Source organism: Heteronotia binoei, chromosome 6 (assembly GCF_032191835.1).
Source record: "Heteronotia binoei isolate CCM8104 ecotype False Entrance Well chromosome 6, APGP_CSIRO_Hbin_v1, whole genome shotgun sequence".
Lineage (NCBI taxonomy): Eukaryota > Metazoa > Chordata > Lepidosauria > Squamata > Gekkonidae > Heteronotia > Heteronotia binoei.
Genome location: NC_083228.1, coordinates 33944303 through 33966975, shown reverse-complemented (window position 1 = coordinate 33966975; position 22673 = coordinate 33944303). Strand labels below are relative to the sequence as shown.

The following is a 22673-nucleotide window of genomic DNA, read 5'->3' as shown; positions in this document are numbered from 1 at the left end:
TCTTCAGGGGAACTGATCTCTGTAGTCTGGTGATAAACTGTAATTCCAGGGGATCCACAAGTCCCCCCTGGAGGCTGGCATCTCTACTTTTGTAATGGCTTCCCAAAAATCTCTCTAAAAGGAAAACAGAAGTGACTACTGGAATGCTAGTCATCAATGGCTCCCACTTAGAATGCTTGGAACCTGCTGTCTGAGTCTTTGGCTTTCTTTTGTCCTGTTCCTAAATTCCATGCTGAATTTGTACTTCTCCCCCAATCCAGCTTTTGCCATATCTTGCCCCTGACAAACTGAAAACATGAGATTCAAAGATGGCATTCTGTTTCTTTACTTTTCTGTGTTTGAAAAAAAATCTCAGGCAATATCACAGATGTTGACAAAACTAAACTCAAGCAAAACAGAATGCCCCACCCTTTATTTTAAGTCTTAAACATTCTTTAAAACAACAACAAAAGTACTGGGTTCCTGGAGGTGTACAATTACTGTTCTGAGCCTCTATATACACCAGAGATATTAGCCTAAGAGATAACATTGTGGATAGGAAAAGCAAAGCAGTTTATTTCTGCAGCATCCCCGAGGCAAGCTCCCATATCTCACTGATTAGCTACATTCAATTATGTTTTCCTAATTGTTCAAGCTTTTCTACAAGTTGTGTTCTTGAGCTTGGCAGGAAAAAGAATGAGCATCTACTACTTCTTTTCCTCCTGGTCACTGCTAGAACTAATTCTGGTGACTGGCATCACTTTGGTCTCAAAGCCATGTAAATATGCAAAGCTACCCCACTGAGCAGCATCGGACACGCTCAACAGAACAAGTACATTGATTTGTTATGCCTTACTATTATCCAAATGACAAAAATCTGCTTCGGCAGAGTGACTTGCCACAACCACTCCCCTCCTCAAAAATGTCCCAATAATGAAAAGAAACTTCAGAATATTTTTTTTCTTTTGCTTTCCTACATTAAAAGGTCTGGTAGTGGACACAAAGAGAACAATTCCCCACTTGCCTTGTTCTGGTCTCGTTGCTCCTTTTCCTGTGCTGCTTCTGCTAGATTTTGCACAAACCCCCATAGGGCAGCGAGTTGCTCCGGCTCAAGTTCTCTTTCCCTCTGCAGCAGGCAGGATCCTTGAAAACTGGTTCTGCCTGCCACAGAGGGAACTTGAAAAGATGCAGGGCAACTCGCTGCCCCGGGGCAGCTTGTGCAAAATTCAGGGGAAGCGCTATGGGGAAAAGAGCAACGAGACCGGAACAAGGTGAGTGGGGAATCGGTCAAACTGTCAACAGACATGTGCCTGGAGGTCTGCACTAGAAGTTCCAAGGCACATAGGACTTGAGAAGGATTGGGACCCCACCGCACAGGGTCTTCAGCCTTCCTCCCCATGCCAGTTTTCAAACTGAAATGATCCTGGGGAATTGCTACTTGATGAGAAGACTCAGCGTGGGCATCAAAGTAAGCTTCCCTAGTGAGACCAATGGGGTCTCCCTGGGGTTGTCTCAAATAAGGAAAATGATGTGGAGTAGGTGGGTGCAGGCTTGTTCCTTCTCTCTGGATGTCATGGTCCTGATGCAGACTGGGTACCACACACTTGGGAATTAAATTCCCAGTACAGAACTTCAGGCATGCATCTGACTTTGTGGTGGTTACATGAACTCTCTAATATGTCAGTCAGCCCTCAATAATTCTTATGCAAACATCTGTCAGCCTGGGCAAAACTGTCTTACTTTTCTTAATTTACTTTCTTGCCCATGCTGGTCATCACCACTATCTATTTTTGCCCCTTCCCATCTCTCTCTCACTTTCTGCCCCCCTCCCTCTCTTCCTCATTTTGGCCCCCCCCCCTGCAATGCCATCACTCTCTTTTTCTGGACCCCATCACTCTCCCAGCCACCTACCCACCTGCTTATTCCCCTCCAGCAGTAGTGGTGGCTCTCCTGACTGACTGTCCACTTCCTTCCCCTACAGCATTAGCGGCGGCAGCTCTTCTGCCCACCCACATCCTCCCCCACAGCAGCAGCATATGTGCATGATGATATCCAGTAGTCTACAGACCCTAGTCGTAGACGACAGATTATGTGTTATGGGAACTAAGCAGAATTTTCAAGGTGGCTCATTGTATAAATAAATACATATATACCTCACTGAATCATCACTCTTCACCTTGCACAAACCCTGAACTTACTTTGAAGCTTATGAAAGGTTTACTGGTAAGAAGCAAGCGTATGCATGGACTTTATGTACTGGCCTTGTTATCTTCCTCCAGGGTAAAATTTTAACCTTGACGAATAAAACCTTCATGAAAACTGGGGGGGGGGGGGGGGGGGGAGAAACACTTCAGGGAGCAGTAGCAATAGAGTACAGTGCTCCTGTTATTTAATTAATTGCTTAGAACATGGCATTTTACAGGTGTAGTTCGTCTGATAACTGCATGCATAAAAACCATATCTTCTACCATCTATTAAAGATACAGGAGCTCTGTGGCCTCTGGTTACATCCTAGGATTGTCATTTGAATCATACCAAACTGTTTGTGGCATCATGAGCCAGTGGTGAAAAGACACTATTATATCCTTTAAAGTGAAAAACACCTTAAGCATATCAAGTATAGTTTTAAGTACATACTTGGAGTCTTATATTGCTTAAATTATATAATAAATGTTGAACTCTGTTATTTATTTCAGGTCACAGCATTCCACTTTGCTGGAAATACCCACTTGACCTTAATAAGCCAATGGGGCTATTTATGAAGCATAGATACACACTCAACCTAAATATTCACCTGTTTTAATGAACAGTACAGAGTTTACTGGAGCCATCACTGTGCAGAGTCCAATTTTAAAAGACAAATAACAAATAAAAAAATTTAAAAACCTGGTAAGGAATGAAAGTGTACATATTTTCTCATGTACACCATCAACAGGCACCAGAGATGGCAACAAGTTAGAAATATTAAAATAAAAACGATGTTTGATGCTTTCTCCCCTAATAGCTTAACGCATTTCATGGTTCAGCAAACCATATCACAACAACATAAGGTGAGCCAATATTCTCATCCCATTACAATAGTGCCAAGGAAAAGGGGCTAAGAAACAATGTACATTTTGCCTAAGGCCACCCACAGTCTTGCAGTTTACATGGGGACTTTCCAACACAGCTCAGTGCTTTGCTAGCTTTCTAAATTCAACTTTTTATAAGAAGAAAAAACAAGTACCACCATGATCCGAGAAAAAACAGATCTATCACAACAGTAGGTCCTTAACTTTCTGGGCGAATATCATTTAGTTGCAAGTACAGTCTGAGCAATGTTAGAAACTATTAAGGTACAGATATAATGGCTCTATGGTTTCTTGGACCATAGGAGTATAAGTATTTTCCTAAGGGGAAAACTTTATAGAGCTAGCAGATATACACTTCAGATAAAAATGTTTAACTCTTGGGCTATGTTTCCAAAACAGCTTTGAGAACGCTTCTGGCTTCACCAAAATACCCCTTGGATTTCTGTCATCTACAAGCAAATTCCATCTCACAAAGATGAATCTACTAAGTCTGAACCAGTGATCTCAACTGAATGAGTTCATTTCTATCATAATAGCCTTCTGGAATTGCTTTGTATATAAGCCACTGTATTTTGTAAATTTTTTTCCAGTTTAAATTGCAGAGTAGCTCAAGAATACCTCAGAGTCAAATTATGCACAATGCTTTGGGAACTCACTGGTATTGCTGGTAGTAGTTATCTACCTTCACAAAGAATTTCCAATACTGGCTCATACTCCCCAGTAAAGCTAGTACAACTCAGATTATGGAATACAGGGCATAACTGGATGCCTTTGGCAAAGCTGTCTTGCAGAGTTTAACTTTTAACTGATCCTTTTCCTGTCCAGTTCATTTTTAGATGCCCCTAGATTTCAGAAGCTTGAATGAAAAACATATTTGGTTTTCATCTGTCACTCCAATTACTGCCTTTCAAACACTGCTGGGGGGAAAAAAAATCAGTTTTCCATACCTGCCTTTAGTAGCAGAGAAAAATAATGGGCCAGGTTTGGTAATTCATGTTATATGGGGAAAGGGACAATTTAAACATTTTCATAATTGCACATTCATTTCAAAAGAACCTACAGTAATTTTTGTCCAGAGTTGTATGTTTTGTGATGTAAGCTCAATGCAATTCACAAATCATAAACTGTGACCCGCAAGGGATTTCGTAACAAGCATGTCCCTTCAGTACCAGGCAGGCAACCAAAAAAGCTAAAAACAAAACCCAAATAAGTCTGCTGAGCAACCAGGCATGGCTTGAGAAGCAACTTCAGTTTGTCAGGACACAAACTGTGATGGCCTCTTCTAGTAGCTAATAGGTATGTGCACAAACCTAATTTTATCATGAACAATGACCAGCTTGTGGTTCATGAGTCTCAGTTCATGAGATCGCATCTTCCATGAATAACCTTCAACAACCTGTCCTATTTTTCACAGAGGTTCATGAGACTTGTGGTGCTGGTTCGTGAGCCAGACCGACTGGCACTGATTAACTGTCAAGGCAAGGGGGGGGGTAGGACTTCTGCAGCCCTGGAAACACTAATAGTGGCCCTCCAAAGCTTGATAGGCAGCTTCAGCTGCCAACAAGAGAGCTCTCCATTCTGCTCTATGTGAGCAAAATTGATATATACCCACATTTCTCACACAGCTGTTGTTACTTGGCAGTTGGCAGTCAGGCAGAGAGAGTTACCTGTTAGAGGCAGAGAGGGAAGCAACTGGAAGTCATTACTCAGTACTGTTAACAGTTTTGGTGGTTACTAAGGGCTCTGAGGCATCTGTCCCTCTGCTAAAACCAAGCAGAGGAGATCAGCCAGCGAGGTCCTTGCCCATCCCCCAGCCAATCCTCACTAAACTTGGTGGGCAGGTAGAAGGGTATCACAGGGAGGTCCTTTGTGAGTTTGATGCCTCTAGCTTACAGGGGATCTATTTGACACACTAATGATTAAGAAAGCATTTTCCCGGAGCACCTGCTTGGGGGGCTGTAACTTGCCCCCCCCCCCAAATCCACTCCTCACCAAACTTGGAGGACAGATAGAGGAGAGTCAGCTGGAAACTCTCTGTAAATTTGGAATCTGTGAGCTGCCCTGAGTCCGCTTGTGGAGAGGGCGGGATATAAGTAAAATGTAATAAATAATAAATAATAATAATAATAATAATAATAATCTCTAGCCCACAGAGAGTGTTCTACCACCCCATAAACCACAAGAACCACAAATCAAATTGTTAAATGCGAAGGTTCATGAAGGTATGTGGTTCTTGAGACTCCACAAACTTCATATGGATTCATAGAAATGATATAGTTTTTCAAACCACTGCTTACTGTTTCTTTGGTAGTTTACTGGGTAGAGCAGAGAACTACAAGGGTACTGCTTCAAAATAAAAAAATCCTTAAGTTGCTGGTTCAATCCTGCTCCAAGGATACTTAGATCGGAGTAGAGACATGGCTTAGTAATAAAACATCTGAGTGTAGGCCAAAAGTGCCGGGTTTACAATTTGACATCTCTGCTAAAAAGGCACATGTAACAGATAAGGTGGAAGACTTGTATTTGAGCCCCCAGACAGCCACTGTCAGTCAGAGTAGACAATACTAGCCTTGATAGTCCAATGGGCAGCCTCATTACAAGACATCTTTCTGTACTTTTTTCAAATACTCAACACCACATTCGCACTGCAATCCTAAACACACATTCCTGGGAGTAAGCCCCATGGAGGAAACTTCAGCTGGATTATGAGTAGACCTTTTTAGGATTTCACTGCCAGTCTTCAAATTTACCTACTGCCTAATTCTAGAATAAGTAAGATTTCTTAAAAGTGAAAATATCCATAAATCTGAAAGTGTTCTGATAGAGTTTAAATAGACTGGGATGTGGGTAACTCACATTGTAACAGAGCTAGAAATGTTTAAAAATTCCAAAACATTTTAAGACACTGGAGGAAACAAACACTGCCCTCCCCCCGCCCCCCGGAAAAAATAAAAAATCTTAGAAGAATCAAAATTTTTGTAGTACCTATTGTCCTATCACATCTATGCTCATTTTACTGCTTTAACAACATATAATGCACTGTTTATAACATAAAATTGCAACATTTGACATATTTCTAGAATTTAGAAGTTATACATGGCTCAGTTTTCTATAAGCAATTAGACTCAATACTGCGGGGGGGACCTGCAAGTTTCATCTTATGCTGTTTTAGCACATGTACTTTAATTTTTGTTATCTAGTTAGAGAGAGCTCAGTTCCAAATGGAACTTTCAGAGCTGAAGTTTTGGTGCATTTTTCTACCCTACCTCCTCTTGATCTTTCTCCCCTCCTTCCAGCAAAGTAGATCAATAAGCTACTTGTTATCCAGTCTACCGCTATATGTGTGGCTGTGGTTTGAGGCAGAGGCGAAAAGGTCAACTACAAGGTCACCCACAAGTCTGGTCAAAAGGACAACATAAGTTAAGAAGCAGCTGAAAAGAAATGGAAGGCCTGCTCTTGGGGATCAGGTATCCTTCTAGGTACAGAAATCCACCTTGGATTTAAGATCTGTCTATGTGTACAGCATACCTACCGTGTCTTTAAAAGCATTTCACTCATTCTAAACAACTATTTCATATGAGCTTTTTCAGGTTTTCCCACATTATCACCCCATTGAAATGACAGAAAAAGGCCTCTCTCTCTGTAAGAACAAAAAAATCCCATTGTTTTAAATCCATTTTTTTCTCCCCCCTCCCCCCGTTCAAATCTCTAAACAGAGCATGACTTATTTGATTTGCCAGTTCAATGGAATAAGCAGAGATGAATTGTATGCGTTCTTCTGGGTTGAAATCCGAGTGTGTGACATATCTAAGGAATAAGCTATACAAGTACATTTTTCTCCTCCTTTACAGAGAGGAATAAAGGGGGGGGGGGGAGATTTACTCTGTTCCATGGTATACTTTACACAATTGGTTATATCAAATATTTCTATTATGTACAAATATTTTACTGTAATGGGGAAAATAAAATGAACATCAGATTCTACACAGAGTAGCAATACAATCCCCATTTACGTACTTAGAATCAAGGACTATCCAGTGATCGAATGGAATCATTCTGTCTGTCCCTATTCCTAACCTCCATGCAGGTTGTCTGCTCAGATCTTAAAAGGGGCTCTGAATGCATGGAGTATGGAAGTGGGGACCATAGGCATGACCCACCCCCCAATACTTGGCAGCAAAAATACTCCCCACATTAGATAAACAAACACAGAAACTAGACACTGCAACAATTCCTACTATATATTTTCTCCAAAGTCACTATAGTAAAATCCAACAAGCACCAGCCTTACTGTCAAGAAATCATTCACTTGTACATTCTCTAGTGTAATATACAATATCAAGGGGAGGGACGGTGGTTCAGTGGTAGAGCATCTGCTTGGTAAGCAGAAGATCCCAGGTTCAATCCCTGGCATCTCCAAAAAAGGGTCCAGGCAAATAGGTGTGAAAAACCTCAGCTTGAGACCCTGGAGAGCCGCTGCCAGTCTGAGAAGACAATACTGACTTTGATGGACCAAGGGTCTGATTCAGTATAAGGCAGCTTCATATGTTCAATATGTTCAATGTCCTGATATTGCTCTTCTACCACTTACACTGACCAAACTGGGCATCTATGCAACTAGTCAACACAAATCAGATATTAAAAACTGAAACCCAGAGAAACTGGTGGTAGAATATCATTGACTCCAACAAAAGAATTTTAAAGGGGTATTCCATGTGGAAGATGCTCAGCTAGAATTCATGTACAAATGACACAGTGAATAATGGTGGCAGCCAGGTTTCACCTTTCCTGTACTGGGCACAGCTGGTGTATCAGTGTTAGCTACTGAAAAGTAAATGGAACTGCAAATATGTCCTAAGAGCAGGGAGCCCAGAAATACAGAAGTTGAAAGAGTGATACAGGGTAAGAAATTGAATGAGAAAGAAGAACCAGAAGATAGGGAGAATCAGGCTTGAGAGAGTGGGAAAGGCTAAAGGAACTGAACTAAGTCAGACTAAGGGCTTCACATCAGGAAACCTTCACACAGGAGGTCCTGAACTCTATAGGAGAAGAAAAAGAAGTTGTTTAATAGCATGGCTAAAAAGTGGGACAAAGTGAACACTGGATTGAAAAAAACCACTGGTACAAGGAAATCTCAGAGATGTGGAACAGAAGAAACCAAAGAGTGAATATTACACACAGTCTATGTACTATTCACAGGTTATTTACTCCATTTCTATCTCATTTTTCTCTGCAGTAGGAACAAAAAGCATCTTACAACGTTCTCCCCTCTACCATTCTATCCTCACAACAGCTGGGCAGGGCAAGTCACAGTTCTGTGGCAATGTGTGCAAAATTGGGCAGAAGCACTGTAGGAAAAAGGAATGCACGATCGAGACAAGGCTGCTGGGGAATCACCATACATTTTATGACACACATGGCCTGGCCCGACAACATTTCATTTATGTCAGATCCGGCCCTCATAACAAATGAGTTCAACATCCCTGGCTTAGAAAGATGACTAGAAGGAAAATTCCTCAACTTTCCCCAGTAATTTATTCAGGCAGCATGGGCATGGGCCCTAATGGAAGGCAAGCCAGATTCAGCAAACAGCAGTCACTATACTTTCAATGACTTCCTTAAAAACACACACAGATTGTGGACAGTGGTCATTCAGCGATAAATGGATATGTAAACAAAGTCTTAATCATTCAACAAAGGTATTAGAGAACATAAAATAACCCATTCTGACTAATACCTCCTACTGAAATAAATTTAAAACTATTAAGTAGTAAGGAATATATGGCTACATCTGTTCTATAAATCACTTGTTCATATGATGTTGTAAGCTAGCCACTCATACACAAACATTGGTTTAAACTATTTAATCTGAAGATTAAAAAAAATGGTAGATTTTAATAAAGGCATTAAACACTTCAATATTTATACTTGTAGAGTTATATATTTATCTTGAGCACAGCTCATTTCAGCTTGGCCTTGAAACCTTGGAAGTATCAACAAATAAAAATTGATGAGAAGTTTATGAAGGTCTATATATGCTGATAGACATTCCTTCACCAAACTAACATTTATTTAAGAAATCAATCCACCCAGTATGTGAATCACTCAGCCTTTTGTTTGATTAGGAGCTGCCTGAACAAAACTCCCCAAATCTACCAGCAGCTGTATGTCTCACCTCTACTCATGCAGGCAGTCAGGGCTGGCCACAAAACCCTCAGTGGGGAAGAGCCACTGCAGGTCTGGGATACAGACACCAGTGGGCAGTTGCTAATCTGTTCCAGTGAGAAGTATGCTATTGCTCCAATGCCATGTAATAGACCAGGGGTGGCCAATGGTAGCTCTCCAGATGTTTTTGCCTACAACTCCCATCAGCCCCAGCCAGCATGGCCAATGGCTGGGGCTGATGTTGTAGGCAAAACATCTGGAGAGCTACCGTTGGCCACCCCTGTAATAGACTGCTTTGGGGGAAAAGTTTGCAAAATAAAACGCCATACTATGAAAGGGAAGACAAATGTTTGAGAAGCCCAAAGCCCATTCAAGCATCAGGAATAACCTACACATGTCTTAGAACACTCACCAATCCATTTTGGATGATCATGCATTTAAAGGGGGGGGGGGAAGTTATGACTTTAAAGATATTACTTTAACATTGTCTTCCCATTGATTATACATGTTTTGAATTGCACTTTTACTATAACTAGCAGATTTGTCTCTAGCAAATATGTATAATTTGGTATTTTCCAGTTTGGATGGCTCTGACACTTAGGCTGTTTTTAGCATCAGTTAAAGGGGCTGCATTTTGTTTGTTTGTTTTATTTCACTAATACAAAGACTAATGCACTTGCTTATTGTAATACTGGTTTGCGGAAAATATTACCTTGCAAATGAGAGATAGCAAGCAAAATAGCATTACTATTCCACTTCCACACCAGGCTTTCCTGTGGCTTCAATACTGGTCCTAAATACCAGTGATTAAACAAAACTAACATAAGGCAATAGGATATGGCAGATATAAAAACTTTGGCCATCTGCTGGTTCATATGGAGCTCACCCGAACTTGATGCCGCTAGCAAATGCATAATTTCATGTTTCTCCCTCGATCTCTCTAGTGCCTTCACTTATTCATAAAAATGTTGTGCAAATAATCATCTGAGCAGCAGATCTGACCATTTGTTTAATCTCTCTGTCAGTACAGAGAGAACAGTTTACAAAAGAGGCTGTCCAGAAATCCCAATGAAAAGGCAGATGGGATCCAAAATATTTCAGATGAGAGATTTTATTAGGCCAGCTGTGAAGGTAAGTGTTTGGAAGCAAGTTTTGATTGTCAAAGAACACAGAGCTTGGTCAAATGCAAAATGCCGCCACTTTAGTCTACCAACACTGCCGGTTTGATAAAAATCCCCATCTAAAACGTTTAGATTCTATCAACCTAGGAAGACTTCAGAATAAAACACATTCCAGGCAAAACTTATCAAATCCACACACAGAGAGACAAAATCAGTAATATTTAATACATCAAATATAGTTAGAAATCTCATTAAATTAAATTAAATTAAACATGTATATTTAATATACACCAAAACCACTGACTTGCATTATGGACAAGGTTGCCTGCATTCTTAAAACTAATGAGGCGAAATCTCTAATAAGTAGAAATATGGCAGGAAGCTGAGGAAGTACATGCATTTTTATCATCTTTAGCCTACATGGCGACTACAGAGCAATAATGAGGACAGTCATAATAACAGCATTCTTTGGGGTCATTCAAAGCTCTTACAAAAATCACACATGCTAAAATCACTGTTTTCTTGCTTCTCTCTGTAAAGCTGTGCTGGCTACAGTGTGCACTGCATCACATGTCTCTTCCACTTTCTATCTGGCATCAGCAACATTTATACAAACAAACAGTACCAGAGATTATCAGTTATACTGTGTATGAAAATGACGTGGGACTTGATTATAAGCACATGAACAAGTCCTAAGTAAATTACTCTCAAGATTTAAACTCAGGCCTTCTTTTAAAAAGAAATACAAATTGCAAATCAAAAAGCCCTCTAGGCCTCTGCTAACTCTTCATATACACTGCCATCAATTTCTGACCCATCTGTTATCATAAGAAAATGGGATTATCTTCCTATTTCCAGCAGGGAGTTCCTAGCATCATGAGATATGCATGGTTGTGCAGTTTACAGTAGACTTTCCAACTTCTGGGTGGAGCCTGAAGATCTCATGGAATTACAACTGACCTCCAAATAACAGAGATCAGCTGCCCTGGAGAAAATGGGGTGCTTTTGGAAGGTGGGTTCTAAGGCATTATACCTTACTGAGGTCCTTCTGCTCACAAAACCCCACCCATAGAACTCCAGAACTCTAGTTGACAGGCTCCAGCAGCCCAACACAGGGTGCATGGCTTACTGCCCCCCCCTGCACTCCCAGCAGAACACAGCACAACCTTCATATTCCTTATGGGACATTGAGGAACTTTTGTACTCTTTTAATGGTTTGTTGGTTCATTGTTGTGGCAGCTGTGCAGTCTCACATGGGTATTGGGGATGCACAGGTCTGCTGTTGAGCAATTTTTAAAAACTGCTTAGAAGCACTCTATTGCCCTCCCCCATGCAGTTTCCCACCTTTCCAGCATGATAAAGAGAGGGTGGAGTGTTCTTCCCTCAGTTCTCTCCTTTCCTGCTGTTGAGAGAGGCTCGAAAACAAGATGCTCCATCCATCAAATTATCATCAATTGATTGCCAACAATTCTACCTTAATCTCTATCCTGCAGAAACCATTTGCCCTCAAATGGCACAAAAAGCACTCTATAATATGTGCAGGTCCTATTGATCAAAAATCCCCCACTCAGATGACCATGACTAGTGCTTTTTACACCTCAGCAAACAGCACAATGTAACACACTGTTGTGCTTGCTGCTAATTCACTCCCAATACAAAGGATGACAGGGCTTCCTGCTTTAAAAAGCAGCACTCTGTGGGGCGGGGGTGAAAGGAGCCCTATCTGGTACTGCTTGAGAGAAATAAAAAATCTGCTACCTTTCATCACTAACAGTTGGATCTGAGCTGGCTTGGCTTCAATGGTTTCAAGACCAATCCAGTTATTTATTTATTTATTTATTTATTTATTTATTTATTCTATGACTTATATCCCGCCCTTCCCATAAAATGGCTCAGGGCGGCTCACAACAAACGATAAAACAATACTCCATCCCCAAACAAAAAAAAATACAAGGAAGACCACAATCTCTGTTCCTCCTTGGAACCACCAATGAAGAAGGCGCCAAACAAGCATAAGACCTGGGAGAAGCCTCCCAAGTCATCATCCACCCCTTCCCACCATCATCATAAGAACCGAGCCCCATTCAAATCAGCACCTGTTCCAAGAATTCATTCTCCATTGCATTGCTCACTGCTCTCATCCTGTTCTGCCTCAAAAGGAGAAGTACAGGACTTGGAACCTCCTACTTCTTGTTGTCAACCTCCCTAATCTTACTGTTCAGAGGCACTACCCCAACTGGTTCCAACTGATTTGTATTTGACACTATTCCAATCATCGTGCTGAGACCTCCAGCATGGCAGCATAACCAGGACTGAAATCCGTATGTCACTTTGGTTCCAACTGAGCAGAAGCAGGACTCTATTTGACAGATGATTCAGATGTCCCTCAACACCCCACAGCTAACTCTCTGGTAGCAGGTCACATTCAAGGAAAAAATAAGGGCACTTAACTTTCACCCTTACTGATAAAGAAGGGCACAAATTAGACAGGATAGGCAGAAAAATCTATGCCTATGCTGCTCTTAGTTTCAAGATCATCAACTACCAATCCATCATGGTCCATTACCATCTTTTTCTTTGGGATGACATGGCTCCCTACTTGAAAATACTGCCTGATGACAAACACAAATTGGCAAAACTCCTAGCCTTAGAAGCATTGAAGCTGTCCAAGTGGCAGATTTCTGCATCCAAGCTTTCGACTAACTGTGCAGCTTGCAATCTCATCACAGCAATCACAGTCCACAGACACTCCTGGCTCAGATCCATGACACTTACTCTAGAATTCATGCTATGATCAGATATCTACCCTTTGAAGACACAGACATTTTCAATACCAACAATGATGAAATCCTTAACAAGATGCAAAAATAAAAAACCTTTACTGCTAAGACTTTAGGGGGTGTTCTGTATTATTAGGCCTATGTCCTATTACAGGCCTTATTACTCTACTTCTAGAGAGGAAGAGGCCAGCTCATGCGTCACCCTTTGTACCAAAGTAGACCACTGTTTATACCTATCAGCCAACAACCCACCTGACAAAGGAGAAAGTTCCCCACTCCAAGGGGCAAAGCTAGACCACAGTCACCCAAAGCCTATCAAACTATTAAACAGGACTTTTCACAATTACAGCCCATGCTTGTTATAGCAACCAACAGAGAACCACCATCTTTACCACCACACTTGGCAAGACATTTCACAAAATCAATGAGCAATCAGTTAATGAAAAAGGGATATGAAATAGAATTTGCCTCACTACCAATCTACTCTCCCCTGTCATCCAACTCCCCCATTTCAGACACCTCCTCCTTGGGCTGGGGCACCCACATTGGACAAATGCGATTCAGTGGGACTTGAGCCATCTGAGACGAATGGTTCTGAATCAGTGTGCTAGAACTTAAAGCAGTGTACTGTTAGCATTGCATAATTATTTGTCAGGGCTTATTTTGAGCAGGAATGCACAGAAATGCAGTTCCGGCTGGCTTGGCAGCAGGGGGTGCAGCCTAATATGCAAATGAGTTCCTGCTGGGCTTTTTCTACAAAAAAAAAGAAGCTCTGGCCAGGAAAACATATCCAAATAGCCATGGGCAACTGCACAAACACAGGCTACATAAACAAATACTGCAGTATTTCCTCTTACTCACTTATTTGGAAATGAGCAATCTGCAACAAGGTCACCATTCACATCACAGGGGTTAACAACCACCTAGAAGCCTTTCTCATTTATACACCTTGTAAATGGCAACTCAACTGGGACTTTCTCACCCCAATCTTGTGATGTTTGTGGGAATCAGCAATAGACTTGTTTGTCACTGTTAAAAAAAAAACAATTAGTAAAAATAGTCAAAAATAAAATAAGATGGTGACAGGCACTAATAGCAGTTTTTACCAGTGAGGTTGTGCCTCCTGTGTGTTTGTGAAGCTGGTACAATTAATAAACGGCAAAGGAGGGGGGCTGAGGGAGGCCAGATTAAATGAAAACTTCACTACCTCAATCATATGCCTGGTGGCATATATATCCAGAATAAAACTTTCTTAGTTTTAAAGGTGCCACTGGACTCAAACTTTATTCTGTTCTCTGATAGACTAGCTTTTCATTCAGGAAAGTTATAATTAAGTACTAGAAATAAGGTCCATTGTGATGGAAAATACAACGGGCTCTAGAAAGAGGCTTTGGGTGAATGCCTCCCACCCTTGCTGTCTTACCACCCACTCACCCAACTTTGATGTCTTCCTACCCACCCAAGGTGGTCATTTTCTGTAGGGGAACTGATCTGACTGCAGTTTTCCATCTCCTCCCCCCTCCCTGCAGCCTCTACCTAGGAAAACCAAGGTTGGTTGCTTTTTATTAACAGAAGCAAAATTGGTTGCCTAGCAACAGCTACTGCATAGCAGTTTCCCCAGTGGCCAATCCTCATCTGTCCCGGTGGGCGATGGAAAAGAGCAGACCCGCTAATGGCACACAAGTTCTCTTAACCGGCAGCTCACAGGCCAATGGCTGATGTGGTACACACAACGGTCAATGGGAGAGTCGGAAAGTGCCAGCACATAAGACTTTTATATATTATAAATACCACGTGTTTTCACTGAACATTTGAATCTACTCCTAAATTAGTAATGTTTAAAATTCTAAAGCGATCCTGAGTTGAAAATTGGATTTACTCTATCTTGAAGAGCAAATATGACTCTGCATGACTCTTAATCCACTCTGCATAGCAACTCTATGGGCCTTGGATGCAATGATGAGGGACCACAAGCACAACAAACAAGAAGAGCCTGGATGATGGGGCTTGCATCCTGCAAAACAGACTCATGAAGGACTAAAAATTCGTCATTGATGTACTAAATGAAGTCTTCTTTCATCCATAATGATGATGAAGAAAATCAACAGAGTACACTAGAAAACTTCCTATCCTTGCAGCAGTGAAAATGAACTAAGGAAAGGGGGTGCCTGCCAACAAAGCATGTGACATGTTAGGTGGGAATCCTGCACATGTGTTGGCTCTTAAAAAGGATGGGGTGCCGCTCTTTGGAGTTTTTGAGCTAGAGAGAAAATGTTCCATGGCCAGCCTGCACAAGCACAGTCCCAATGTGAGGCTGCACAAGAAAATGGTAGATGAACTCTGATGACAGTACAAATATGTGCATGTTCACAGTCCATCCCTCACGGCCTTTATCTGCAATACCTGAAAAGATTTAATGTCTCACATCACAATGATCCAGATCAGAGTGCAAGCTGCCAATTAAAAAACCTGCTGCTGTTTTGTCTTCAGGCAGCTTTCAAAATTACTTTCCGCTAACATAGACTTTCAGTTCTGCACCTGAAGATCCATACCAATGGTATATTAACATAGATGCATGTCAGCTTCATTCCTGAGAAACTCATTTAACTGGTTGGCCTTCAGGTTTTCAGAACAATGCCCTGGAAACAAAATCTGGATACACCAAAAAAATTTAAATTGTTGTGGATCTGAGAAAAAAAAAAGATTTGAAGAAGCCTTCTCTTATGCTGGATAGGGCCTGCACAAGAGAGAGAGAGGCAGAGAGAGAGAGAGAACATCACCGTGATAATTAGTTGTTTTCATGGTCCCCTGGACAGACAACTCAAAATGAAATTTCTTCTCTTGCCCAGATGTCAGCCCACCCACAGGCTGAAAAAAGGGAAGCTGTTCACACATTGCCAGGAACAATTAGTTATCATATAAAAGATAACATATGACTCACACGTCTTTCAGGACACATTATGCTAGTAAACACAGCTTGCATTCTCCAGGCTTAGATACAATCCTTACTGTCTGCTACTTTATACGCACCCTTCCTGCAATCCAAGGTGGATTTGAGCACATAATGAGGGAACACTGTGTTCAATTCCTTTTCATACATGATCTGTCCTTTTTATTTTTTAAAATGTATTTATTTCTACCTTGCCTTACCAGCTCAGACTCAAGCTGGGTTTATCAGACACCCATACCTGTTGTCATCAAAATATCCCTTCTTGGGTCTGAGGTGGATTTGCGTATGTAAGGTTACACCCAGGGCTGCCACAGGTAGGGGGAACAGAGGCACAGGTTGTTGCAGAAAGAAGAAACCAGGCAAGCTCCCTGATCCACTTTGCTCTTACCTGGCATAATGCATATAATTCAGCAACTGTTAGAAGTCTGTCTAGGAATCTGCAATTGCTCATTTCAACACCTTGCTTGAGTGGAAATCATAGCACTGTTTTCTCCCCCACAGCATTCCCAACACAATGCAAAAGAACACCTTGGTAAAACAAAAACTACTCAGGCATCAACCAGGACACCTGCAATGGCCACTGTAATGTGAGGGCGGGCTGAAAACTGAGCTGTCACCAGTTTTTTTCCCACTGCAGCAGGCACAAATGGTGAAGGGCACTAGTCAGGCAGTGATAGGTAATCAGTGATAGATAATCAGCATTAGGGCACCTGAAGTAGGGCCCTATCCTTCCTACAGCTGACTGTCAGCTGTTTCAGTGGGAGACAAGACTGGGATTCTGTTGGTGCTCTTGAAGACTGTCTGAAAGCTACAGCTGGTACAGAATGTTGCAGCCAGGGTGTTGATTGGATAGATTCATAGGGACCATATCACTCCAGTCTTGTTCCACTTTCACTGGTTTCCAATTTGCTTCTGGGCTCACCCATGAAGTGGCCTTATACTGAATTAGACTGTCGGTCCATAAAGGTCAGTACTGCATACTCAGGCTGACAGTGGCTCTCCAGGGTTTTAGGCAGGTATCTTTCATATCATCTGATCCTTTTAACTGGAGATGCTGGGGCTTGAACCTAGGACCATCTGCATGCCAAGTGGGTGCTCCACTACTGAGTCACAGTATCTTAATTCAAGGTGCTAATATTTATTAATTTATAGTTTATGTTTGTGAATTGCCCAGTCCCCAAATACACAGGGCTCTGGGTGATGTACAAAAAAGGCTAAGGTAACATTGCTAAAATCAATAAAACAGTATTACCTATACCTAAATAGTCTCTAGATGGTGTCCCTAATTTACACTTAAAACCAGCACCAGACCATCTTGCCATCTCATGGGCAAGAAGACGTGGAAGCTGAAGTGAGAGAGATGGAATAAGAGAGGAGGGTTCCAGTCATGATGAAACATTTGCTGGCCTCAACCAAAAGCCTGGTGGAATATCTCTGCCTTGCAGGCCTTGCAGAATTGCATTAGGTCCTGAAGGGCCCTGGTGGCCCTGGAGTCTTTTGCCAGCAGGTAAAGAATTTTTTTTTGTTTTGTCTGTCATGCCTCCAGTAATGTTTTCTGGCCACACTTCTAGTAATGTTTGTTTATGCATTTTAATTGAGTTTTGATGTTTTACATGTTTAAATGTTTTTATGCTTGCTACCTTGTTGGGCCATGATTGGGTGGAAAGGTGCCATAAAAATACTTTAAATAAGTAAACAAAAGAAGTGCAATAGGATGGTGTTGAAGACCTCCAACCACTTTAGAACTGATTGCCAACTGCCCTGAAGTTATCACCACTGCTGTGGTGCAAGAGGTGCAGACAAGAAGTCCAAGTGCAGAGGTGAAGACAAGACAGAAAGGGATGACCAGTTTTGCCACCCACTGTACCCAGTGATTCTGGAGTTCTCATCTCTGACTTTTGCCCAGGTCCCTAAAGTCATTAAAACTATCAGTGATGAGCATATTAAAATAAAAAATGAAAAATGAAACAGCAGCAGATAACACAATCTCATGATTTAAAAAAGAAAACAGCAAAATAATAAAATTAGCACTTGGCTATCAACCTGAGAATAAAAAGAAGCAGCACTTGGGTAGCAGGACAGAGTTTTCACTTGGAGTCTAAACCTTCAGAACATTCCATATGAATGGTTTCGACTGAAAAGGTCATGTCTTTAGTCACTGTCTTATTCCACAGGCAGGGCAACATTACAGAAGAGGCCCTGTCACTATTCACGGTCTACCACATCTCTAAAAATGGGGGTATTTAGAGCACCTTTTGCTGAAGAGCTTAATCAATAGGTAGCATCACTTCTGTAATATTAAATACCTTAAGAACTGAGACCGGATAATTGTGAATGATGACATTTTGATGTGAACTGGTTGAAGTATTTTGGAACTTTTCAGAAGTTATTGATGAAAAACAATGATACTATGAATTCATGGGAAGAGGAAATATCATGTGTAGTGTCCCTGTTCTTTTATTTATTTATTTATTTATACACAATGGGGACCCAACATGACTTACATTGCTCTCCCTTCTTGCTTTCCCGCCCTCCCCCCCCCTACATAGCAACCCTAGAAGGTAGGTAAGGCTGAGGGACAAACTACTTGTTTGGATTTTTAATGCTGGATCCAGGTTCCCTGGGTGGCCCAGACCCAACTTGGGCTGTCCACAGTCACACAGCACCAGCTGTGGAGAATGGCATTTAAAAAAGAAAGAGCCCAAATGGGCTTAGAAGTTAGAACACTACTGCAGGGGAAGAAGGCCTTCTGCGTTCCCTCCTGAGCCATTTTCCTGCAGGGAAACATGATTCCTGTTTTTGCTATTCCACATGGGATATTCTGTTTATAGCAAAAAAGGGAAAATAACTCCCCCACCGTGCTGTTTCCATCAGCTTGTTAAAAAACTGACAGTGCCATTTGACCCTGAGATCATATGATGAGTACAGGGTTACCCAGCAAGATTTTGTGGAAGTGCATGAATTCAATCTTAGTTGATACCACACTGGCTCTTCACTATCAGGCAATCATTTAAGGTTGGATACACTCCCCCCCCCCCCAATTGTGCACAGCTACAGGCAACAGAGTTCTCTACATATATAATTTTTAAAAATCTATAGTATAAAAACAACTAGCTAAAATTATAAACACATTCTTCAGCAGTTAAAAACCCCCCTATCAAAACAGCAAGTTGTAACCTATCAAACAGTATCACTTCAACAGTCTTCTGCTAGGATTATTCTCTCTGTCTTTGGGAGTGAGCTTGACAAGAACTGGAGCTGCTTACAAAACTTTTACAAGTAGGAACATAGGATGGCTATAGTGGAACACGGTGTTGCTTATTTGCTGCAGTTTTAGAAAGGACTTCAGGATGCTCTATGCTGAAGTCACAGCTCAAGAGGAGGAAATAAAGAAAAAAGAGTGGTTAAAACCCCCGATGTAGAACTATTGAAGAATTTACAGCACTTCTGAGTGAAGATAAGCATCCTAAAACCAAACTATTCTTCTTAGCCTAGAAACTTAAGCATGAACAATATCAACTACTGGGCCAAACATATTAGCAGATGGCTACTTGAGATGCCAGGCTTGGGAACAAGTATGCTTGAAGAACACATGTCATAGCAATACCTTCAACTATCCCACTCAACAGGTGAAACCAAGCAGTAAAAACAGTTCACCTCAAACTGTAAAGCTGGCGAGATGAATCTGTATGGCTGGTTTTGTGGGTCTGCTGGCATACGTAGTATTAATCAGAGATTTCACAACCCAGGTCTCATTCAAAAACAAGCTATGTACATGATTAGTATCTGTGATATCACTGATACTGTAAAAATAATAAAACACTGAAGTCAAGACACTGGTAACAGATATTCAAAATGGAAGAAGAAAAAAATGTCTTCTTCTAAAGCACCGCTTGGTGTTTACATGGCCCTGAACAAACAGGTAGCTTACAGTTCTTGCCCTTGGCTCTTAGGAATAGAATCGTTGACCTATAACTACATGTAATAGTTTATGCATGAGCCCCTTAGTATAGTCCTGGACAAACCCAACAAGATGTGAAAGATGAGATTTCTTATTTAAAAATGGCACCCAAAACTGCTTTGCCCAGAGCAAAGTCCAAGTTAAAAGGGAAGTTCTGAATCATGGAATAAGCATGGAAGGAAACATTCATTCAGCAATTTATCTGGAACTTAAAAGCTGATATATGCGGTTAAGGATGACTTTATATGCGGAGCAAATTGTGTCCTCTATTTTAGACCCCCCTTTTTGGCCCTTAGACCAGTGTCTTTCGGGTCCTGAAAGCAAGTTGAAGGAACTGAAAATCTGGAATACATCCCATCTGACTTCTATTGGCTTGGCATTTCTATTAATGCAATCAGGATTTCTTTTCTCACAAACAGAAATTCAAAATTTCCTACCATATTTCACAGTACAAGTAATTAAGTAGAGATTACGAATTCTGTATCCTGCAAGCTTGCAAACTAAGCAAAATGGTAATTCATATTATTCTACAGTCAGTCTTTAAATTGCACCTTATTTGAAATTCTGAACACTTTCTTGCTATTAATTTGCTGTCATCTGCTCAGTTAGAATTGCATCCATCTGGATCCAGTCTTTCACAATGGAATTAGAAAGCAAGTCTCTGGAACCCCTGAAGAATTCACTCAACCTGTACAATAGCTTACTCTAACACTTATGATAATAAGCAACAAATTCAAACTTTGATGTTTCAGGAAGTGTTACATCAAAATTTTTCAAAGTTGTGATTTGCCTATTGTTTCATCTATTCTCCAGCCTAGTGAATGACAGCTTCTTTACAAAACATGTACACCTTTACAAAACCACACCGATCATTAAAGCAACTATACATAAACCAGTGCCATCAAGAGCAAAACCCTCTTGATGGCATCTGTTGACTTGGTCATTTGGGGGTGTTTAAACAGCATTCCTAGAATCACTGTCTATATGATCAACAAAAGCACAGAAAATGCCACAAAGAATAACGTTTATCAGAGCATCTGAGAAAAAAGGGACACATCTAGACATGTACAATGATTATTCTAAGTAGTGCATCTCAGTATGTTGATCAAATGAACTATATAAAGAATCACTTCTCCCTTTCCCTCCAGCACCTCTGAATAGCTGCAGTTGAGAGTCAGCAGTCCCAACTGAGTGTGATGCAATGCAGTGGGCTGCTTTCTGAGGGCAAGCCAGCAGAAAGCACTCTTACATAAGCTTCTCCATAAATGGTGCAGGAACAAGCTGAGATCTGCTGATTATCCTTTCTTACTGGAGAAGCTTTTGCCATATTCCACATTCCTAGCAACTCCCCAGGCATCAGAAGTAACTTTTTTAAGGCTGCTGGGCAGAAATCCATTCTGTGCACTCATGCTGTTCACTGGATCCAACCCAATATCTATTCCACGATACAGATAGGTGAGCCAAATGTGTTCTTTAGAGAGTTTTTTTTCCTTTTCTTATTTAAATCAGAAGACAGACCTGTGTTTTGGGCAAGTGAACAGACTTCTCAGATTAGAATTCCTTCATGAGATATTGAATGAATTACTACAAGTTAAATAACACTATAGATATATATGCTGTCATTTGTAGACGAATATGTTCCAAATAGTAATTTCTCTTGTTATATTAGACATTTTTTTGTGTGTGATCAGTAGAAGGATATGTTCTGAATCTACCCTGTACTACTCTGTACCTCTGGACAAGCCTCAGTGAATTTAAGAGAAACTAAACCTCCAGCCAAACAGATACAGACATTATTCCTGATTCTACAGAATAGCCCAAACTTTTACTAACATTTACTAACCAAAAAGAAGTTACATCTAGATTTGCCAACAAAGCAATACCGACATTGTGAATATCTTCAGTTCATTCCTCCCCAGATGAACAAATTTTATGTGTGAAAGTTGTTGTTGCTGTTTTTGGTCTACATTGGCATATACTATATTTATGAGGTGCAACAGACTGCTCCTATAACAACCTCAAACAGGAGTTCTAATGTATTATGAGATCTACATTTTTTGTTAACTGATCTGTAGTCATTCTCTGGATTCTTCTCATATGTCTAAAAAGTCAGAATTTCCAGCATCTTCCCAGAGCTATTTGTCAGGCTGTACTTTTGGTGCAGCATCCTAGGCAAGGAAGAAATTAGGCCAGAGATTGTCCTAGAAAGTAAGAATACTACTATGTGCATTCGCAACAGTTTGGATAGTCCTCCCCCTCCCCTTACATGACTTCTAACAAAATTAGGTAGAGCATAGAAACAAACTTACCATCATCATTCTGGGCCAAACAATCCATGAAGACAACAGAAATTGCAATCCCTATTGCTAACCATTTTGAGAAACAAAGCTGCTGTAACATTTTATGTCACGCTTCAGTCAAGGCAGATCTGAAAGAGAATGAGAGAGAAAGAGAAACAATGTATATGTTATCTTTGGCCAGGGTGTGTAGTTCCAACACAAAACATACTGGCATCACACAGTTAATTGCTCGTTTAAACTCACAATCATGTGTCTTCTCATAAAGTATTTTTTTTTCTTTTTAAAATAAATGACAGCTTGACAGAAGGGTGAAAATTTAAGAAGAAAACAAGAAATATATCTGACA

General features: G+C 40.9%; 1 protein-coding gene across 3 annotated transcripts in view; it reads right to left on the bottom strand.

Moving 5' to 3' along the window:
• PCDH15 (protocadherin related 15) overlaps positions 1-22455 on the bottom strand; it is a 475582-nt gene extending 453127 nt beyond the window's left edge. For all 3 annotated transcript variants that reach the window (XM_060241241.1, XM_060241242.1, XM_060241243.1), the window contains exon 1: positions 22337-22455. In XM_060241241.1, coding sequence (XP_060097224.1) covers positions 22337-22427 — 91 coding nt within the window. In that variant the 5' untranslated portion in view covers positions 22428-22455. The remainder of the gene's footprint in view (positions 1-22336) is intronic.
• Positions 22456-22673: the final 218 nt, after the last annotated feature.